The sequence below is a fragment of the Apteryx rowi genome, unplaced genomic scaffold, assembly GCF_003343035.1.
Source record: "Apteryx rowi isolate R43461 unplaced genomic scaffold, aptRow1 scaffold_531, whole genome shotgun sequence".
In the NCBI taxonomy this organism is placed as follows: domain Eukaryota; kingdom Metazoa; phylum Chordata; class Aves; order Apterygiformes; family Apterygidae; genus Apteryx; species Apteryx rowi.
Genome location: NW_020450796.1, coordinates 270,594 through 291,698, shown reverse-complemented (window position 1 = coordinate 291,698; position 21,105 = coordinate 270,594). Strand labels below are relative to the sequence as shown.

Sequence of the window (21,105 nt, the reverse complement as noted above, 5' to 3'; positions counted from 1 at the left end):
GAGCAGCACTGCATCCCCATCAGCGTCATGAGTGGGCAAACAAACCTGCTCGTGGGCTCACCCTCTGCTGGTGATAGAGGCCCACAGGATAGGAAGTGCCTCATTCATGCGGGGCTCAACCCCAGCAGGAGGATGGCAACTGTGAGCCAAGTGCTGCTGTTTATACAAGAGCTGAATGCCAGCACACAGGGGCCGGTCTGCAGGCCGAGTGGAGTCACGCCAGAGGCAGATGCCAAGGCCATACGAGCTTCCACAGTCGTTAACCATTGCTCTTTCGCACTGCAGTTAAGCGGTGTGCATGCAGCCAGCCTCATTATTCATGCAGAGCAAGGAGCCGCTTCAGAAACAGCAGCAGCTGCTCTGAGAAAATGCTTCTCAAACAGCCCCATGAAACCACAGCACCGGACAATCGGGGGGGGAGTAACAGTGGGTAGAGGACATGCCAGACCCTAGTGAGAACCTACATTTAATCTGTGCTTTAGAGGGTCTTTTATTCCCTGGAGGCTGGAGCACATCAAGGCAAGGTAAAATACCAAGTGCAGCGGAGCCCGGTAGAGCTGCACTGCAGCGACAGATGGCCTGTTTGCTAGTTTCTTTGAGATGCTCCCTCCAGCCATAGGCAAACCAAACCAGGCTCCTTCCAGCCCTGCCTGGAGCAAGGGCCAGCTGTCAGTGCGGGCTAAGGGCAGGTCTTGCCTTTCTGGCTGCGGAAGTTGAAGGATGGTCCCCACCGAAGGCCACAGGCAACCTCCCTTTCACCCACTGAAGGGAAAAGTGAAGCTCAAAAGACACAAGGTGATCTGAAAAGGGTGCTGAGAATACACACCTCATGGGAGAGGTGCAGTCAGCAGTCCCGTCTGGCTCTGCCAGTCAGATGGGCAGTCAGCCTACAAATGCCTTCTCCGAGGCTGGGGGACCCATGCTTCCATGCACAAATATGAGAGACAGAAAAGAGGCCTCCTTTTTTCTAAGAAATCCCTTAGATCTGTCTATGGCCACAGTGAGGAAGAACCAGGGCTGCAAACCACACAGGGGGCAGCCCCACCACCTCTCATCTTCATCTGGTATCTGTCTGTTCTGAGCAAGGACTCCAAGGCAGCACAGAAATTACTCTAAATCTTGAGGGCATTTCTTCCATCCCCGGTGCCTGTCACGGGGTAGTGAACAGCTCAGCTTTGTTCCCTGCACAATGGGAGCAGCCTTCCACACCCTGCAGCTTGCTTGGTAACGTGCTAAGTGGCCACCAAGGCTTCTTCCAGTCACGTCATCTTCAACTGCCCTTTTTAGCGCACAAAGTAGCAGCCCCCTCCAAGGACCAAGCATGCTGTGGCACCCACGAGGGAACACACTCGTGCGGGCACAGACGTAGCTGTAGTCCCTGCCCTGACAAGGTTACAAACCATGTAGCTGGCCCAGTCAAGCTAGGATGCAGCCCTCAAGCCATGGGGCATTCAGGCAGCAGGCAAGACTACAGCTTCTCTGGTAAGCCAGAGGAGCCACTCATATGTAAAAGGAGGCAGCTGCATGCAGGGAAGCTGAATCTTCCCAACAGTGGCTGGGGCTAGGCAGGAAGGAGCCCGTACCTCAGCTTTTGATCTTTATTCTACAGACAAGTCGTTACTGAAACTCTCAATTACAGGGTTAAAGACAAACGTGCTTCCTGCATACATAGGCCTGACCTATCCTGCAGGGGTATGAGGAGTCAGCAACAGGCTGGTCCTGCCAAGCTGCCTGAGGAAGGCAGGGCCTCTCAGCGACCTGCTATGCCACAAGGAAGAGCCAGGGACTTCACTGCACCCAGGCACAGTCCTCAGCTCGTCACCTCGGTGTTTGTCACTGCTCATTTCATCATGGGCAAGGCTTGCAGTGCTTCAAGGACAGAAGCTCCTGGAGTCTGTTGTCTTTGGCACCAGTGAAGTGCCGTCTGTGAGCACAGGCTGAAAGAAGTTGCTTGGCCCTGGCTCAGGGCATATCGCCAGCATGGCACACAAAGTGTTCCAGGGGGTCCTGGGTCCTCAGCTAAGCCACTGTTCAGATATCACACCTCCCCAAACCAAACATATCACATAAAACCACCAGATTCCTCGAAAACTCAAGGTTCAGCAATCCCTAAGACACCTTCCAGGCAGCTGAAGCATGAGACAAACACTCTGCATCTGCAGCCACATGCCAGAAGGGGCCATTTCGAAGGGGCCTGCCTTTGTCCAAGCCTTCTCTTTCATCTCTTGCCTGTGGGGAGATCATTATCATAATATAATTTTTTCTTGTCAAATAGGAAACTGGGCGTCCGACCAGGCAGAGCAAGCAGATCACAAACCCTCCGACTTTCTGCAGATAAAAAGTGCACCTAGGTAGATGAATAACTCTGCCCCTACAAGGCTTACTTCTCCTGAATCCGAAGCAACCACATACAGGAGCTGATATTGGGGTGGTGAAAAGCCAAGACTGGCTGATGAGAGCAACAATGCAGACAGGAATCCAAGGGTAGCTTTGGGTACAGCAACTGAAGCACAGCAACAAGACAGGCTAAGTCGCCCAGTCTTCTGGGATAATGTCCTGGTCCTGCAAGCCCTCAGTCCCACGCTTTCTACAACACCTTCACGCAAAGAGAGGGAAGAAGTGCAACAACTGGGAACATTGCTAATAACAACAAAAAAGAAAAACACGATGAAATGAGCCTTTAGCCTATATGCAAGGTATTCTCCACTCTTTGCTGTTTATTAGTGACACACAACTAGTTACAGGTCTTTGTGGCAGGAGATGACTGAACAACATCCCACACAACAGGACCTCCTCCACTATGCATTTCTCACCATCACTACATGCAGATTAAATGCTATTAACTTCAGCCATGACTTTGGACAGCAAGACCAAGTTGGCTTCTGGCAGGGAGGCAGAACTGGTGCAGCCAAAAAAGGTCAATGCAGCACAAGTACTGGTGTGAACTGAGCTAAGCACTTCCTAAGTTATACATGTGCCACACTGGCACTGACTCCCACTAGCCTTCCTGCTCCACTAGCAGCCCAGGATCTTGGCGCAGAACCCTGCAGTGCCGAGACCCTGCTTGCAGCGCTCATGATGTGAGTGTCAAGAGCAACACAGCGTGTACGAGAGCACCGGTCCGAAGCAAACGTTGCTCTCTTGCACACAAATGCCTGCTCCTAGAGGTGCGAGTTCCTCTTGTTATAGATGCTCATTTGGGTTTATCCCCTCTGAAATCCAACATTGCTTTAGGTTGATTTGAGAACTGTCCCTTGCTCATAACACCAGTGTGTCCTTTGTCACGGGCTGCTGCACTTGCAGCATAACCAGAGCGTTGTGCCTGCCTTATACTCTGATGGTTTGGAATAACCACAATTAAAAAGCAATTTTGCTTTGAAATGTATTAAAAGCAAAATTATCCAGGCTAAAGCTTTACTGTCACAACAAGAGCAGCCAGTCTGCAAACAGTGCCTCCTTCACAGCTAACTCAGACACCAAGCTGTTCTATTAGGAAGCGCTCGGCTCATCGTTCGCTTGGGTCTGCTTTGCACTTTCCTCATTCTCCCACCCAGCAATATTAATGACCGCCCAGCAAGAAAAGGGAAGAGGGGAAGAGAAAGATTTCAGGACTTGCAGGCAACCCACTGACAAGTTGATCAATTGGTTAAAAATACACCTCATCCTACCTTTACATTTATATAGAGGGGGTCCATCTCTTGGCTGAGTTCAGCCCTTTGCTGCAGGTTACCATCCTCTACAGCCAGAATGAGGCAGGGCCACCTCTTCAGTACACCATCCCAGCTCCAGCTATTCACAAGCAAATGCTGCTAGCCTAAATACCAGATTGAGCAGCCCTGGTAACCGGAGACAAGGCAGTGGGGGAAGGGGCCAAGCCTCACACTAGAACTACTGAAGTGTGCAAAGAACACCCTGACTGGGTGCAGGCCAGACCCCCTTTCTTTTACAGTGCAAAGACAGTGAAAGGAAACATCCCAATCAACCCCAAATTCAAGCAAAATTCAAAACAAGCTGCAACCCGACACACAGAGCTTCGGAGAAAACAGAGCAATCTCTCCTAGGCATTACAATGCTTTTTCCGTGTCCCTAAAAGCAGAAGCCCCTGCTAACTTCCAGCAGGATTTGCGGCTCGGCAAGCAGGCAGCTGCAGACTTAGACGTACAAGAAACCCTGTAATTTCAGAGCACAAATATTTCATCAAAGCCACCAGTTACAAATAATCTCCTCTCTACACAGAGGTTCACTGTTACTCTGCTCCCCACCCTGTCAGCATTCAATTTTCCCAAACTGCATTTGAAGTCCGATCTGGAATCCATTAGCAGCAGAAACCAAACTAATCAAAACTGCGTCCTACATGGGATGTAGCTGGTAAAAGCCCAGCTATAAACACTGAGAGAAGAACTCATGCTCTTGAAACAAAAAGCTGAACAATTTCCGAGTTGCTGTGTAGCTCACACTGCCTCCCCTCCTCTCTCCAGGGGAGGAAAGACCATTAAAATCACCAGTTTGCCTAAAACTAGCTGCTAAGAAAACCAAATTCTCTAAGTCCTGTATTTGTTTTACTGCCCATTACCAAGTCCACTGTGCTGGGTGCTGTACAAACATGGCAGGAGGGAAAAGGATAAGACAAGTGCAGACTATAACCTCCTTGGATTGAAGCGTGAGAAAGGAGAACAGATAGATACCCGCTGTGGGGCAGGAAAGAACAAGATGGCAGGGAAGCGACACCAGTCAGCGTTGAGCTCAGCACACCACAGCCTAACCACCGTGCAAAGAAAGGGGGGGTGGTGACAAGCAGATGCAGGCGGAGACCAACACCATGGAAAATGCACCGGAGCCTGGCTGCACGGGCCGTGCAGGGAGTCAGCAAGGGATGAGATAATGGGGAGGATGGAGTTAATCGATAGAGAGCCTCAAGAGCAAGACAGGTGGTAAATGTTTGATGCAACAGCAAAGGGGCTGAGTAACCTGGTTAAAGCAACAGGCTTGGAAATGCTTTTGCAGCAGCGCTCTGCGTGGATGCGAACAGAGCTCAAAAATCCCTTCGTTTCCCCTTTGGGCAGCTGGGCTCGATGAGTCCAGTCTAATCACAGGAGAATGTAATTGGATAGAAGGGGACTGCACACGATTTCTGCTCTCTCGATGGCAACCAGAGGACCCAAAGGGCAACTGTGGCTCGTTGCGCTGGAGCTGGCACGTCCCTTCTTTAACTGCTGCAACTCCCCAGCAACACCTAGGGTAGCTCCATTAAGAAGAGGCTGACTAAGCTCATGAATCACAACATGTCACAATAATCCAAGCTCCATTACAATTCAGAGCATCCCCAGAGTTAAACTGCGGCACAGTTAAACTGCGCCAGTTTAACTAAATCTGTTTTGTTAACCAAATAAAGCTGCATGTGTGCATGTATGAAAACATACATATTATATACATATAAAGACTCCCTAGAAAGCTGGGCAGTAAGTGTCTGAGATTTGCCCCTCCTACCGCTTGCAGGGCTCAGCGGCTACAGAAACCCCCCAGCCAAAGAGTGCAGCAGCTGCCCCTGTGCAGTGTTTCCTCAGTTTTTCCTTCTTGCTCCACAGCCACTCATGACATTATCCAAGTGCTCTGGCCAGGGCACAAACTCTGCACTGATTTTTCTCCTCCTTTTTCCTCCCAACAGGGGGATTTTCTTAACATTTAAAAATTCCTGAACCCACAGGACAGAGGGCCAAGTTTGGTCCCAGTAAAATCAGGAACATTAGCGTTTGTATTTGCTGCAAAACAACCTCTCCACTTTCGAAGCAATGCCTATCTTTTCATCAGCTCTGTGCACTCATGGCAAAACTCTTCTGCCAGTGAAATTCTGCTCACGATCCCTTCCTACAAGGATAAGAGCAGGTGCTATTTCACAGCCTCAGTGAATGCTATCGTGTCTCCTTTCTGGTATTTCAGCAGTTACAAACCCAGACACTGATGGGAGCAAATGCCACCAAGAAGACTGACTCCAAGAGGAAAGCGGTGCCGAGCACTGCGCTGTAAAAATGGCAGGGCTGAACCAGCAGGTATGGAGCCTGGCAGCTTGCCCCAGCTGACACCCGCCTCTCCTCCCCCAGTGTGCCAGCCCCCACTCACCCTTGGAGACTGCCAACAGGACAGCTGATGTTATCAACGCAACGATATATGCCAGCTAAGGAAATCCCGGTTAATAAACAAGCAGCTGCTCTAAGTGGCCAGAAGCTTACCAGGCCTCCTAGATGCATCGGGCACGGGCTCTACTATTACAGGCATGAAATAAAGTATTCGCCAGCCCTGAGCTGAAGTAGCAAAGCAACCTCGCAAAGCGCACAGTTTTGCCTGCTGAAACCTGCTTTGGCAGCTGCCTTCCCCTCTCTGGCCACCGCTACCACCTGGCATGTAGGGACTGGTCCTCCTTTAGGCTACTACCTGCACTAGAGTCACAAAATTATCTAAGAAGATTGACTTGAAAAAAAGGCAATTTTTGATTTTTGGCTGAGAAACCAGAAATCATGAAGGAGTGTGTGTGTATTTGTATGACCTTTGTCTGGAGGAGGAGGAGAAGGGGGAAGAGGGAAAAGGGCAGCACGTTTTCAGGCTTCTTAGTGAAGGGCAGAATTCCCTTCTTCAGTGAAAGCCAACAGTCTCATGTAATCAGACTCAAAAGTGAGCCACTGTGAGATTTGTGATAAAGTCACTAAAGCTGGCAAATTGCACAACAGCAACAAATCACTCCCTCTGCTCAGAGACTGACGTCATCTGCAGAGTTTCTGCATGCTTTGCTTTTACATCTGTCCCAACAGCCACACCATTACGCTATACAAATACCCCAGTGTAACCACAGGCCAGTGAAGATGGACTGGACTGCTGTAGGTGTCTCCCCGCTCTGACGTGCACTATACCCTTTTTAGTAAGATCTTCCATTCTCAGCTTGGGATTGTGACACCCCCAACATGCCCTTGGGCCTGGACGGGGTAGCATTGATGCTTTCTCTCTAGTCTCCAATTTGCTTCTTTCCCCCGTGACAAGCTGAGCCAAACTCTGCTCTGCTTTACTATTCAGCAGCGCGCTGGGCTCTATCTGTGCTGCACATGGGAAGGGCAGCCCGCCCAAGCAGGACTCTCCCAGCCCCACCAGCAGTCTGTAGCATTCCTGGGGACCACAGCACATCAGCCAGTGCATTAATTTCCCTGGGTATGCCTCCTTTCACTTCAGCTAAACAAGGAGAAACGCTCTTTCCCCTCTCTGGTGGATGCTTTTGCCCTGGGAGATGTAAAGCTGAAACTGAACCCAGATACCCAGAGGGTCTGTTGAGCCTCCCTTCTTTGGAGTTGCTGACAAGCCTAGAAATAAGCCCCTAGTTTAAGGGCATGCTAAGACTCACAGGATCTCAGCCCCCCTGGGGCAGCTGGAGGAGCTCAGTCAGAGGCCGTGGTGGCGGGGGAGAGAGTCCTGTCCATATGTCGAGGGCTTTGATATGCAGATGGCAACCACTGTGAGTTACAGCCCCATCTGTGAGCGGAGGGGAGTACCACGTCCAGATTGCCCAAACAGATCCGTTTAACTCCTGTGACTAAAGGGGATTCCACTCTCCAGGAGAGATCCACTCATCCAGATGCATGCCAGCACACGAGCATTTGGCACTTTTACCACCCTGCCCTGCTCTTGTCCCGAGATCTCAGTGAAGAAAGCATCCAAAGACAACATTTTGCATTGGTGCACAGGACTCGGGGGTCAGCTAAGGAAAGTCCTCTGCTAGCACCAGATCTCACACCTCAAGGGCAATGTATTCTCCTTGAGGCTCAACTGCAACCTGAGCTGGGAAATCCCAGCATCAGCCAGGAGGAAATGCTGCTTCCCCGCCATTAGGGACCAACTATCAGAGTCGTGGTCTTGCAGCAGATTAGATTCCCCCGACTCAAAGAAGGGGAGTCCTAGACTTTCAGATAACTCTGTCAATCTACACTCACGAACAGTCTAGGACACTGACAAATATTTACATAGAGGTGCTCTGGTGATTAAGGGGAAGCAGCAGATGCTTTCAGCAGATGAAACATTACCTCCCTGCATACACAGCAGCAGGAGAACATGATGGCATCCCTGGAATCACAGGGAGCATAAGGGTGAGCAGCCTAGATCACAAAAGGTGCTAGGCACTGGCCTAGTATCACATTCCCCAGCCTCTTCTACCTGCCATAGCCCTCCAGCAAGGGGGAGAATTCAGTCAGGACAGTAGGAGGGAGATGGAGCAAGGACCCCCAGCAGACAGATCACGGCTTTGCTCTCCTGCACGTGCCACAGATACATCATGCAGGCCTCATGCTGCACCAGAGGAGAGCCTGAGGTGCTGTGGCATGTGCTCAAAAGCATCTGAACCCAAGAACCCGTCACCTTCAACTGTGAATTTTGCTTGGATATATCACATGAACATCCCTAATTAATACGCTGCTGCATACAGCACTGAAGGACAAACTTCGGCACCAGTCTCACACCTATATTGTGCAACCAGAAAGGAGCACCAGATGCTGGTGCTAACTAACATTCAACATTCTCCTATGGTAGCAGAGCTTGCTGGGTGACAGAGACAGCACTGTGATGCCAATTTGATGGTAAAGTTGTTGACTAAACACAAGAGAAAATAGCTTGAAAGCCGTAGATCTAGCAGTGAATTTTTGGAGAATTCACTCATGAAACAGAATAGTTTCCAAATCACTCATTTTGAAAGACAGAATTATTTGGGGGAGCTGTAGCAGGTTGAATTTAAATGGTCAGGACTTCTTGTTTGCACAAGAGGCCTCTTTCAAACTCCAAAGCAAAGCAGACAAACTTTCTGATATATGAATACCCTCTGTTGGGAAAATAAACATTAGAGGCATGTAAGAAGACTTCTCTAGCAAAAACCTGGTGGGAAAGAGAAGGGAGAGATTTCATGCATTAACCTTGCATGAACTCTGAAAGGAGATCAGTTTTCCAGCCTTCAGGCTCATTCCCCCCAGCTGCATCAGACTTGAAAATGGACACCCCCGAAATGAAAGCGCGAATCAGACTTTTTGTCTTTCTAGCGTCATGTTTTTAAGAGCGAAAGAGGGAGCAAGAGTGCGAGGAGACAGCTGCTGTCCGAAAATGATGCTGCCAGACCATGGTGGCTTTCTCTAGAAAAGTTTTACAGCATCAGGCAACACGTCTGGCATGTCTAGTCTCATCTTCCTTCATCATCTTGAGTATTTGCACCCATAACCAGATGAAAGCTGTTATTTGGGAACTTCATGCAGTCCCTCTCCAAAAAAGTAAAGGCAATCTCTGTGCAGAGGTAGAGATAGAACAGTGCTGCATGTTAAGCCTCTCCTGGAGACTTTATTAGAAGCCACTGTGGAAATCTTGTTTCCTCCAAGGTGCTGGGGGCAGAGCCATGTTCTGACATGCACAGGACTGTAAGAAGCAAGCACAGGGGGGTGGTGACCTGCATGTCTATTCATAATAAGCACACTGCAGTAATGACACGTAATGTCTCTTTTGACATTTTTGTGCTAAGTTCTACCCTACAGTTCTCCTCCAAGCACATTCACAGAGCTGGGAATCATAATGCCGCTTCCAATAAAATTACCTCTCAGACTGTGCCAAACAGCCTGCGACAGAAAGATGCTGCCTTAGAAAAATCACACTTTTAGTTCAATTCCAGCTACCAGGATCCTTTCTAGTTTCCCACAGGCAAGCATTCATAGCCCTTCTTTTCTCATCAATGAATAAGCAAAAAGGAACATGGATAATTTATTGCCTAAAGGGGGTTTGGAAAGATTCCCTCAAAACCATGGTCTGGGACATCATCTTTGGGACATCATCAGAATCCAAGCACAGCAGAAAACTAGAAGTCTCAGCAGGTAGCTGCCCTGAACCTTTCGGTGAGAACTGAGAGGTAACAACATCTGCAGAAGTCCAGCTAATTTATCATGCCCTGGATTTCAGTTGTCTCATCTAGATATTAGATCCATCTCCTGAAGCTGGGAACACTGTTCCAGCAAATCTCAGTCACCCACAGGACAGGGAAGCCCAGCAAACCTTGCAGCAGTCTAGGAGAGCAGTTTTCTCTTGTATAGCCAGCAACTTTTAACAGAAATGCAGGATGAAAGGTACCACTTGCCCTGTGTGTGCATCCAGGTAGTTTGGAGGCATGCAGTTCCAACAACAAATTCTAGTCGCGATTAAGTTATACCCACTGTAACGATCGTGCAACATCGTCAGATGAAGAGAAATAGGGACAGGCACTACTGTATTACAGACAGCGCAACCCTGGGATTCAGACGGACTGCGCAAAGACACGCACAGCCCACAGGGCTCTGTCTGAGCATACAAAGGACACACACAAAGCGCTCTGATTCATGCTGGATGCATATACATGCACACAAGCAACCGAGTGAAAAGCCTTCTCTACATTGTTTCCAAACAATCTCAATACAACTAACACGTCAGCCGGGGCACTGGACACTTGGTACTTACAAGAGCGTTTTCTGTGCCTGTCTGCTGCCGGAATCAGGACAGGGTGTACTCGACTCAAAGGGAGGGTGCGTGCAGATTTGCAGAGGGGCGCTCCTGGGTGTGGGGTCTGAGCTGGTGTGAGGAAGGGCCCCAGCCCCTCTTTGGGCCCCAGACGTAGCAACACTTGCTCACAGGATGGAGCGCACAGACGCTGGCATTCCTACAGCAGCAAGGACAATGGGGAAGGATGAGGAGGTGCTGCCATAATCAAATGCCGGCCAGCTGGCCCTCCCCCAGAAAAGGCAGGCACCTCCTTCACTTGCCAAAGGCTTTGTTTTCCAAGCCACAAAGAGCAAAGTGGCATGAAGATGAGAGTGAGAGGAGAAAAACCCACTGCTGGTGCAGTCACACATGAGCGCAGGTAATCCACTCTGCGAGAGACACCAACATGAACAGAGAGGTTTGGGTGATACTCTGTATGTGCTAAGCATGGTGCAGAAGCAGCTCTCTGTGTGCACCATGAAGAACTTGGGGATGGCTGGAGATCACTACTCAAGAAACAGAATCAGCATGGGCTGATGGCCAGGGGTCCTTTGACAGAAGGGATCCAAGGGCAGCAGCCAGAGAAAACCACTGAAGAACGTGTTGACAGAGCAAAGCTCAAAGAAATCTTTCTCACCCAGGCCTCACCCCAACAATTCTGAGTACGGGGCCTCTGAATGGCTTCCCTTGGAAAGCAAATGCCAGGCAAGATCCCCAGATGACTCAGGCTCCTGGGCCCCTGTCAGGGCAATACCCATGCTTTCAGTGAGTACCAAAAGAGACAAGCATCTTGCACAACATCCTGACAAGCAGGAAAGAGTCTTTGGTGTCAGGGCTGTCTCAGGCCCTCCTGTGATGATACAGGCAATTCAGCCCTAAGGTGGGTACCACACCAAGTCACGGCCCCAAGGCATGCAGCGCTGAGCTGGCGTGATGTGGCTCTGCCCTCTCTAACTGGGTTAGGGTTAGTGCTTTCTTCCAACAGCATGACTTTTCGCTAGCAGGTATCATGTGTCTTCATTACTGACTTTCTGCAGGACAGGGTGTCATCCCAGGGCCGGCAGAGGCTGTACTGCATGCTCTGGCTCATTAGACAGGCCCTGTCATTAGACAGGCAGTAGACAGTGCTCTGGCTCATTAGATGTGCACACCACAAGACATGTAGCTGCAGACCTGACAGGGGTCTCGGGGCACACAGCTCTCTCAAGGCAATTGCAAGCCTGTGGTCACAGGCAGCTGGGCACTTTGCTCCTGCTAAAGTCAAGATCATGCAGAGACCAGGGAATGTAAGAACAACCAGGGAAAGAATTTCACCCATTGGAAGATCGAGAGAGGAAAAAATTTAAAGGGCTAATGAGGGAACCATGGAGAGGGAGACTTGCTCTAACTCCTTCTGGTAATGAGACTGTGTCTACTGCTGTGTTACTGTGAAGCCAGGATAGGCAGTGAGAGTGAAGGGTACTGCGGGCAGCCCTTGAAGACATCCAACAGCAAAGCAGACACCAGTGCTTTTGGTACAACTTACACCCTTGCTTGCTCAGCCTCCCACTTCTCCCTCAAAGTGCAGTGTGGTGCCAGGTCCCATCACAGCCTTGAAACTGAGTAAACAAGGGACAGAGGCCAAGACCAGGCTTGAAGCCACAGGAAGATGGCAGGTCCCCGAGTATGCCCACGCCGAGTCTGTGGTACTGAAAAACAATCCTCCCCCATTGCAGCTGAGACAGGCAAGGCAGCTTCCTTTACCACTCCTCCTGCTTCAGTCCAGCCAACGTGCAGCCCTTGTCAGGCACCAAGAACTCCTGCCGCAAAGGAAGCATGGACAAATGGAAACATCCAGCTTGGCACTGCTCATGGTTTTGGGGAAGGAGGGAGGGAAACCCACCAGCCCATGTGCAAGCTCTGTGCGGTCTGGCCCTGCTCAGCCTGCCTCATCACAGGGAGCTCTGACAGGCCTTTAGGAACTGCCAAGCAGTGAAAGACACGGTACGGTGTCCTGCTCCATGGCCTGTTCAGCAGCCATATTCAGCACCCTTCAAATCATTATCCTACCACAGGCAGAAGGAGGACAACAGAATGGGGCCTCCCATTCCTAGCAGGCAGGAAGGTATGTGCGGGATGAATACCATGATCCCTGTGGTGGGCGCTCTACTCCCATGACACATGCAGAGATGTTTGGAGGGATCTGAGCTTGCCAACTCATTATCATAGTGCACATTGCTTACGCATCCTCAGGCTTCTTCCTTGAATCCTGGGGTCTGGCACGCCGCAGGTTCTTTACAAGAAAAATCCAGGACACTGCTGAGTTTAGATTGCTGCTGTTGATCCCCTCATACATTAGGGAAGGAAGAAGGGGGCTAGGCAAGCACTAACAGGATCACTGCAGTAAGTTCAGAGCAGTTCAGCATCAGAAGAAAGTGAAATCAGTTTAGATTAAACCTGCTTTCCCCCCACCTCCCAGACCACACCACTAATTTTGCTTTGGGAAGGCACTGTGGAGCAGTCTGCAGATCAAGATCAAAATAATTGGCACTGGAAGAACTTTCACGCTGTGCAGTAATTTCTGCACTCATGCTGTAGGTACGGGATGTATCCCCTCCACACCCCTGGTTTCAGTTGGCCACTGGTTCATAATACTCATGTGTTGTATTTACAATGCTAACGTTGTTTATAGTTCTACTGAAACCAGTGAGATCAAACTTCTCCTCCCTCACCAAGTGAGGGTATCTCTCCTCCACACCAAAGAGGTGTGCAGACACATTGTGCCCCTATCACTCAGTTTTCATTGGAGCTGTGCAGCATGAAAGGTACAACCAAAAGGGATACTGCTGCCAAAGACTGTGTTCCCCGATTGCCAGCCACCAAAAAAGAAGCTAAATGAGTGGTGCTATCAAGTCCTAACAAAAGAAAATGGGCACTCTTTGGGGTCTGTGTAACAGTTGTGCCCCTGGGAATGGCCCAGGCTTTCAAGCTGTAGGAGAACACCCATTACTGTTGTGTGATGTCTATGTTGGCAACCTAAGAGCACCGCATGATCGCGGTATAGTTTTCATGCCTAAAGAGAGGACAGAGAAGTCATCAGGTTCTGCAGTCTACGCCTGTGCTCCAGATTTCTCCCACTTTGCCAGGAAGGTTCATATAGAATGGATGTTGGGCTTAACCCCACAGGTTTCCAAAAATTCTGGACAAGGCCTGGTACCTTTCTGTGCCTCAGTTTATCAGAAGGAATATGGAAAAAGCAGTACTTGCCAGGATCCTTATCAGGACCACTATCATGGCAACTGGTGTTCAGGGACCAGAGCAGCCAAACACCTGTGTTCCTGCCATTCTCTCACATCACTGACACAGTACTTTGCTCTCCACAGGGAAAAAAATGGCACATTCCTGCAGCAAGAGGGTCTCCTAACCACAGAGTAAACTGAAGAGAGGAGCTAGAGCAGACCTGCAGACCAAACAAACTCAGTCCTTGCATGGCCTCACAGTGACGTTCTGGGCTGCCTTCTCCATATTCCTCCCTCACGCAGGATGCTTCTCAATGTTTTCACGTTTAGTTGAATTTCCTCCCCCTCCCCTGAGCACTTCTGGCTGCCAAGGCAGCTCAGAGACAACAACTAAGTGGCACTTACATCTGGTACAGCTTAGATTTTAGTGCCTTATTCTTTCTGGAATTTGAGAACTTCAATACCCAGTGTTTGCACAAGTGTCGAATAAAAAGAACACAGGCTCACTGGTCCTCTGTGCTTGCCAAAGCTATATTTTAAAACGCACTTGAAAAAACTACCGTTTATTCATCTGCAGCTTTAGAAATTAAACCACGCCAAGTCCAACTGCAGGCCTGCTGAACGGGTGTATTCACATCAAACCAAAAAGGTGAGAATGCCAGAAATTCAGCACAGTCACCACATGTCATCTCCTAGTGCTTCCCAGCTGCTTGGGTCAACTCAGTCCTTGGGTCCCACTGCCTCAGCCACACTCCCCAGCATCCCGGTCTGGGGCTCCACTTCCTCACTCGGGCCTCCAAAATTGAGGATCTAGGCTATATTTAGGACTGAGTAGCAGGATGCTGCTCCTGATGCATCAATCTACCACAGCCAGGGAATACAGTGTAAACAGAACACAGGTAGCCTGAGTGACCCAGTGGCCAAGGCCAGGCACAAGTCACCACACTCTAGATGCTTGGTGTCCAAGGCCAGCATTGCAATGACATTTCTATTTGATACGGTAACAATGATGGCCTACAACCCAGAACTTGAGATAGTAGACCACCTCTGTTCTTAATAGATATGGACATTTCTTGAGTACATACCCACCCTTTCTCCAAAATACTGACTTGAAAAAAAGTCACTGCAGAAAGCTCAAAGGGGCTTTTCCAAATCATAGATCCAGCTCCCTGTTGGTGCACAAACTGTATCTCATGTTTTTCATAAACAATCAAGTTCTAGACTGAGTCCAAGCAGTCTTCTTACTCCTCATCCCTGCAACAGATGCCTTGTCTCACCTTGTCAAAGAATTCATACAGCCTGACTGTCTCACAGATCCGATGCCTGTTTTCATCCAGTTGAGTGCAGAACTCCTCCAGCTGATCTTTGTAGGTCTGCAGCTTCACTTTGTAAGCATGTACATCCACAGAGGAAAAGTCTTCCCATCGATCCATCTTCTTCAGTGCTTCCTGTCCCCTTCTGCAATATTCCTGAAAGCAAAATGTGATTGCATATGAGGAGGATATGGAGACCTGACACAGATACAGTGGTTAGTCTTCAAAGCCATTAACAGCTGGGGCTAATTAGGCTGGGTTTGAGGTTCAAATCAGGTGGGTGGGATGTACTTGTTACAACAGAATTCTGAAGAGTCACCTGACATCTAACATGATCTATATTAGCCACAGAGCAGCTTGTAAAGGCCTGTGGCCCTTTTAAGGTCATAGACCAAGTAGGATCAAAACAAGACAATTTCAAGCACCTCAGTAGATTAAAAAAAAAAAAAAAAAAAAAATCTGTCTTCCATCATAATAGTTATTTTCCTCAAGACTGGCAAATGCCCTTCACTGAGCTGGGAAGGAGCTGGTGGCTTTGCCTACAACAGGAGGAGAGCTGGGAAGCTAAGCAGAGTAAATGAATGACATGCACCTTGGTGATGAACCCTCCACCAACATCACCTTAGCATCATGGCTTTGGCTGAGTGCGCATGATGCATGGATGCTGCCTTTCAGGCTCTGAAGAATACTTTCTTCCAACCAGACAACACTTACACTGGCAACAAGATCAAATTCTCTGAACTGCTTTTGTGCTTGAAGCAGCATCTCTAAAGAATCATCCAAGTTGATCACTTCCTTTAGTCGTTTTCTGCCAACGTTCTCAATCCAACCGCTGACCTAGGAGAGAAGGAAAAATCTCCACTATTAGTCACTCCATGATACTTGGCAAGGCTGTCCTTTGTGTGGAAAGAACAGGGAACTGCTCTTGTAAGGCTGGTCATTTCATTACTGGAAAAATGTGCATATACACTTCTCCCCCCATCTTGGCATTTCAGTGCAAAACCTCCTGTTTGGACTTTTCCCATTTCAGGTTACTGAGTAATTGCTAAACTCTCCTAATGCTCACACAGCCTTAGGCACAAACAAGGCAAGTAGTTGCTTGGGCTCTGTTTTGGGTGAGACATGGTCTAATGTAAGCTCTGAAACTTGTAGGCTAGCCTGGTATTCCTCTTATTGTTACCCCCAAATGGGATAAAGATCTCTCTGCTGCCAGATTTCCTACACCGCTTCCCATTTCTGACTGGCAGAAGGACATGAGCTAAATTAATGTGAGCGTACTGACAGATTCTCACCATTTGCAATGTTTCACAGTTCTTTGAGGCTCTCAGATATGGGTTTTCTGAAGGCAGCTCCCCATACAGCCTCTATGTCAGAGCCCAGTCATTGCCACTGTTATAAGTCTATATCCTCAACCACAGGTAGACAGCTCATTAATGACAGTGTCCTAAAAGCAAAGCAGACACAGGAGGGTGGGAAGGATAGCACAGCATCTCCATCAACGCAGGGTTTGAAAAACAGGCTAGTAAATTTGTCTGCAGTGCTTCAGGGATAGCTGCACTTGGGGGGAGGGACACACTAAAGAAGCTTTACTAAAGTACCCTTTAGCCCTGTTTCTTTGTATCATCGAAATCCATATCCCAGTCCAAACTCACACTCAAGGACCAACTTCTATTCACCTCTGACTGTGTTCCTGGGCTGTGAGAGGGTCTGTGCCCAGGGAAAAAGCCCACAGGCAAGAGGAGGAGATAGGCTTGGATTCCCAGGTTGTGACATACTGCAAGGGGGCATACTGCTACCTAGTTCTCCTAGGCAGGCTTAAAAGCAGAAGCAGCTGCTGCCAGCAATGGCTGCCAACACTGGTTATCTGCAAGCAAAGAAAGCTGGGAGCAGTCAGTTTTGCTCAATTCAATCCAAAAGAGTCTAGCATAAAGCAGGGACAGTCTGGGGGACCTGCCTCTGTGCCCTTTCTTCGTTTTTATTTGGTATTAGGAACCTGTGTGTTTAACTTCAAAGGTGTGTTTACTAGGTTCTTGCATCACACTTCTTGTCCTGAAGAGACAGAGCATGGTGCCTGAGTATCTACCTTGGGATGGAAAGGTCATTAAAACTCTTGGATACCCCTTGGCCTATGAAAACAACAGGTAGGCTCCAACCTGTTTTGAAAATCCCATTCTCTCCAAAGGAAAGCCCAGAATCCTAGAAAAGCAATGAAGAAATTGATCCTAGCACTATCTTTAAGGATACAGGTTCTTAAGGAAAGCTCCACACAGCAGACAATCTGTATGATATATCCATACACACAAAGTCATAAGTGATATATAAAGCTGCTCATTGTTGATGAGTTACAGCAAAGGAGATTTTCTACAGAGTCAGATAAGGGACTCCATAATGTGGAGGTAAAATTCAGGCTTAGGGAGCATACCAGGGAACTGCAACACTTAAAGAACTGATTAGATCTTGCAGAATGCTCAGAGAGCCTGAGCTATTTCATTGACTTTTTAAAGACCTTTGAAACCTCTAGCCGTGTAGACAGAGGTCTTTCTGGAAACCAGTACCTGTTTGTTTCAATTATTCCATGGCTGTAAAGGGTTATGACCACCACAAGGAAGGGAAGTGTAAGCCCCCACAGAATTGCAGGAGGGGGGTTAAGCATGGCTCTTGGTCTAAGGATAGTATGTTTCCCTCCTGCTTGGAGAGTCTGTACACAGGGATTGCACCCAGAGGCAAAAGCAGCATGCCTAGAGCACATTACATACCAAGGACCTGAGCACTGCACAGGAATCCAAACAGCAGAGTATATAGCAGGGAAGGGTGCTAGCGTGGGGTAGGTATGCAATATGTAGCTCATTCTGCAGCAGGACACAGGCAAACCATGCGGGATCTACAGGCCAGAGGGAGACATGGCCTCATCAGCAGCTTGTTGCCATCACTCTGCTGCTTTTCAAAGTGGAGCACGAGGAATGGCTCCTCAACATTCTTGGTGGGACAGTATTTTTTCTGAGCAATGTGAGAAGACATCCCACCACCAGGTGTGCTGCTTACCCAAGAGTTGCTGCACTGTGGTTTGTGAGTCAAGAGAAACCTCACAGATATGTATGAGATTCCACTGAGCCACACCTAGATAGCAGCAGATTGGTAAAGGTCAGGAGACTTATACCTGGGATCAGGAGATACCAGGCAAACACCGACTTGGTTCTCAACACACCTGAAAATCTATCCCAAATTCATATGTTCGGTTGTTTGAGTCTTCTTTCTGAATGCCTACAGGCATCATTCTACAAGAAAACCCTTCACATGAGAGACCAACAGGCCCAGCACCTGCTGTGGGACACACAGTCAGACGGTGGCAGTGGGCAGTCACTAGAACAGACAAACAGGCCTTACCTCCTTAAAACATTCTTCTACTTTCTCGAACTCCATCACCAGCTCCAGTTCCTGGATGCGTTTGTTTGACAACATCACCAGTCGGTGAACGCCCTCATCAACTTGATTATAAAGCACACTAGCAGCATCAAGTGCGTCTCTGGAAGGGGATACAAGTCTTGTCAGGGGGTTTGCATTAGGTTCTCCCCCCAGCACTTCATACAAACATGAGCTGGCTAACAGCAGCCCTTCAGTCATCCTCCCAGTGGGACTCAAGTAATGGTCACCTCCATATGGAGCACAGAGGGAAAATTCTGTGGCTCCCTGCTCATTCCTATGAGTCACCGCTCTCTGTTTCCAGTGCGGAAGCCCTGGCAGGAAGGACAAGAGCATCACCTCCCAGCCAGGCTCTTTGCAACATTTTAATCTAAATGTCACACTTTCGGAAAGGATACTCAGCTTTCTATAAACACAGATCTTTGCATCAGTGGGTTTTCACAAGTCACAGGCTCAGGCAGTCTCAGTTTCTGAAACCACCAGAAGAAATTTAAATAATAAACAATAAAAAAGCAAACACTAGAATGCAAATGTCTCCAAAGCAACAAGGACAATATAAAGCACCTGACAGTCTACTCTCTCTCATGAGCTTCCACCAGCCAAACAAAAAAGCAAAGTGTACAGCATCCCAGGGCCAAGAAAAGTTGAATTCAACAGTGTTGTGCTGGAAGCACTCAAAGACAGAGCTCCCTGCCTTCCACAGGTAGCTGTGCTGACCAAAGCACAAGAGGCAATGCCATGTGGCACTCTTCCTGCCAGCTTGGCCACAGCAGAAGCTGATTTCCTGCATGCACAGGCAGGGATGGAGGAATTCAGGTTGGAGCCAGGGACTGAGCACATCCTTTAATCCAGGCAAGAAGACAAATATTAGCCAGTTCCCTTCAGATGTGTGTAGCACCTCTCCAGCACAGGTTTGAGCAAATTTTAGGCAGGATCCAGGGGAGAGGATGGAATTCAAACTCATTCTTTCTTTGTGTTCCCAAACTTGTCAGATTTCTTCTGCTTCTAGATTTTTCCTCCTTTTATAAAGAACTAACTCAATGGACACCTACAACAAAATACTACAGCTTCTTTCAGCAGCACACTGCACCAGAACGTGTAGCTGCTGGAGTGCTTCTTGTGCTCACCCTAAACCAGCTGCCATATACACTTGGCTTACAACATTCTGGCTTATGGCTTTTTTTAAATATTGTTAAAATTATCCAAAGCACTTGTGAAATAGACAGGTAGCTAATAAAACTATGAAAGTTTTGCTAATGGAAATCAATACAAGCAGTTTAGGATTCATGTTCATCTCTGCCTTAAGCTACAGACATTTTGAACCTATCATATGCAAACATTTAGTGGCAACCATCCTGAAGTTTTTAGCTGGTACTTAACGGACACGAGGCAGTGCAACAGCTCTGGACAACTAGCTCTGCATAGCACAAATCCACAGGATTTTTCCAGTCAGAATTCCACATACTGTTTATTAGCCAACTTCTCAAACCTCAGGCTCTTAGATACTTTTGTTTTTCCACTTCAAAATGCCATTAGACTGAATGAATTTCTCCAAAAGGCAGCCAAAAAACCCAAATCGTTTCTGGACTAAGATCAATACTACTGCAGTGCAGAGGAGACAGGTTCTCTACAGAGAGTCTGCAAGCTTAGATGGAAAGACCCAAGCTGTAAGGCTGCTCCTGCGTTTCCCGAAAGCACCCATAAACAAACAGTGACGATATCAGTTTGCCGTTTTATAATCCTTTCCTAGTGACAGACCCAGATCCCAGCCAGGAGGCTTGTAGCAGCAGAGCCATATCCAGTGTCCAAGCTGAGCTCTGGAAAACTTGTTTACAGAGCAGGTTCTAAAGGCAAGTTCCCTTCAGCAGCAGTGACATAGCTAGGAAAGCTAATGAGAAACAGTTCAGAAGGCTGCCTGAAGTTATATTTGGCAACAACATTAATGCTGTTGGTTTTTGTACAACAGAGAATATTAGTCAGATCCTAGTTTCTGAATATGGCTCCAGCAAAATACAATATTGACTGCTAGACAGGCAGACATCCTGAGGTCCTACTCTCACGGGTCTGAAGTTCCTGCTGGCAAAAATGCTCTCTTTTACTGAGGAAAGCATATGTATACATCAAATTCTTCCCCTGCCAGTGGCATAGACAAGAAAGCACCTAAAACTTTACACATTACAGGCTGCTAGGTGCAAACATTTGCAATTGTTCACTCATGAGTTGAAAGATTTTTCCAACCTTTCTCTGAGCTCCCAAGAGAAATTAATTTGGTGTTGACGCTACTTTTTTGATGACACACATCAATAGGGTAGTTTTCTGCTACATTTTTCTGCAGAGGAAGTTCTTATGTACACCCAAATCCATGATAAGGAAAGAATGCACAGTATCAATATTTAACAAGGTATTGCAAGACGGTAATCTGACAACACAGTAACTTGAACCAAGAGTTCCAGCTCTCCTGTTGGCTGACCTAGCATGGTACGTAATCTGATATAGGGAAAGGGAGCCCCACTCCACTCCTTCCCATACCTGATGGAAGAAATAGGACTCCAGCTGTCCTGCTCTCCCCTCACAGACTTCAAGCAACTCTCCTTGACAGGAGTCAGTCACAACCTGGGCTGGGAGGTTGCAAGTACTAC

The 21,105-nt window shown here is 48.2% G+C and overlaps 1 protein-coding gene across 1 annotated transcript in view; it reads right to left on the bottom strand.

The window, feature by feature from the left end:
* PLEKHG4 (pleckstrin homology and RhoGEF domain containing G4) overlaps window positions 1-21,105 on the bottom strand; it is a 96,892-nt gene that overhangs the window by 11,651 nt on the left and 64,136 nt on the right. The window contains exons 11-13 of the mRNA XM_026080992.1: window positions 18,431-18,569; window positions 15,761-15,883; window positions 15,011-15,202 (exon numbers count right to left, since the gene is read on the bottom strand). Coding sequence (XP_025936777.1) covers window positions 15,011-15,202; window positions 15,761-15,883; window positions 18,431-18,569 — 454 coding nt within the window. The remainder of the gene's footprint in view (window positions 1-15,010; window positions 15,203-15,760; window positions 15,884-18,430; window positions 18,570-21,105) is intronic.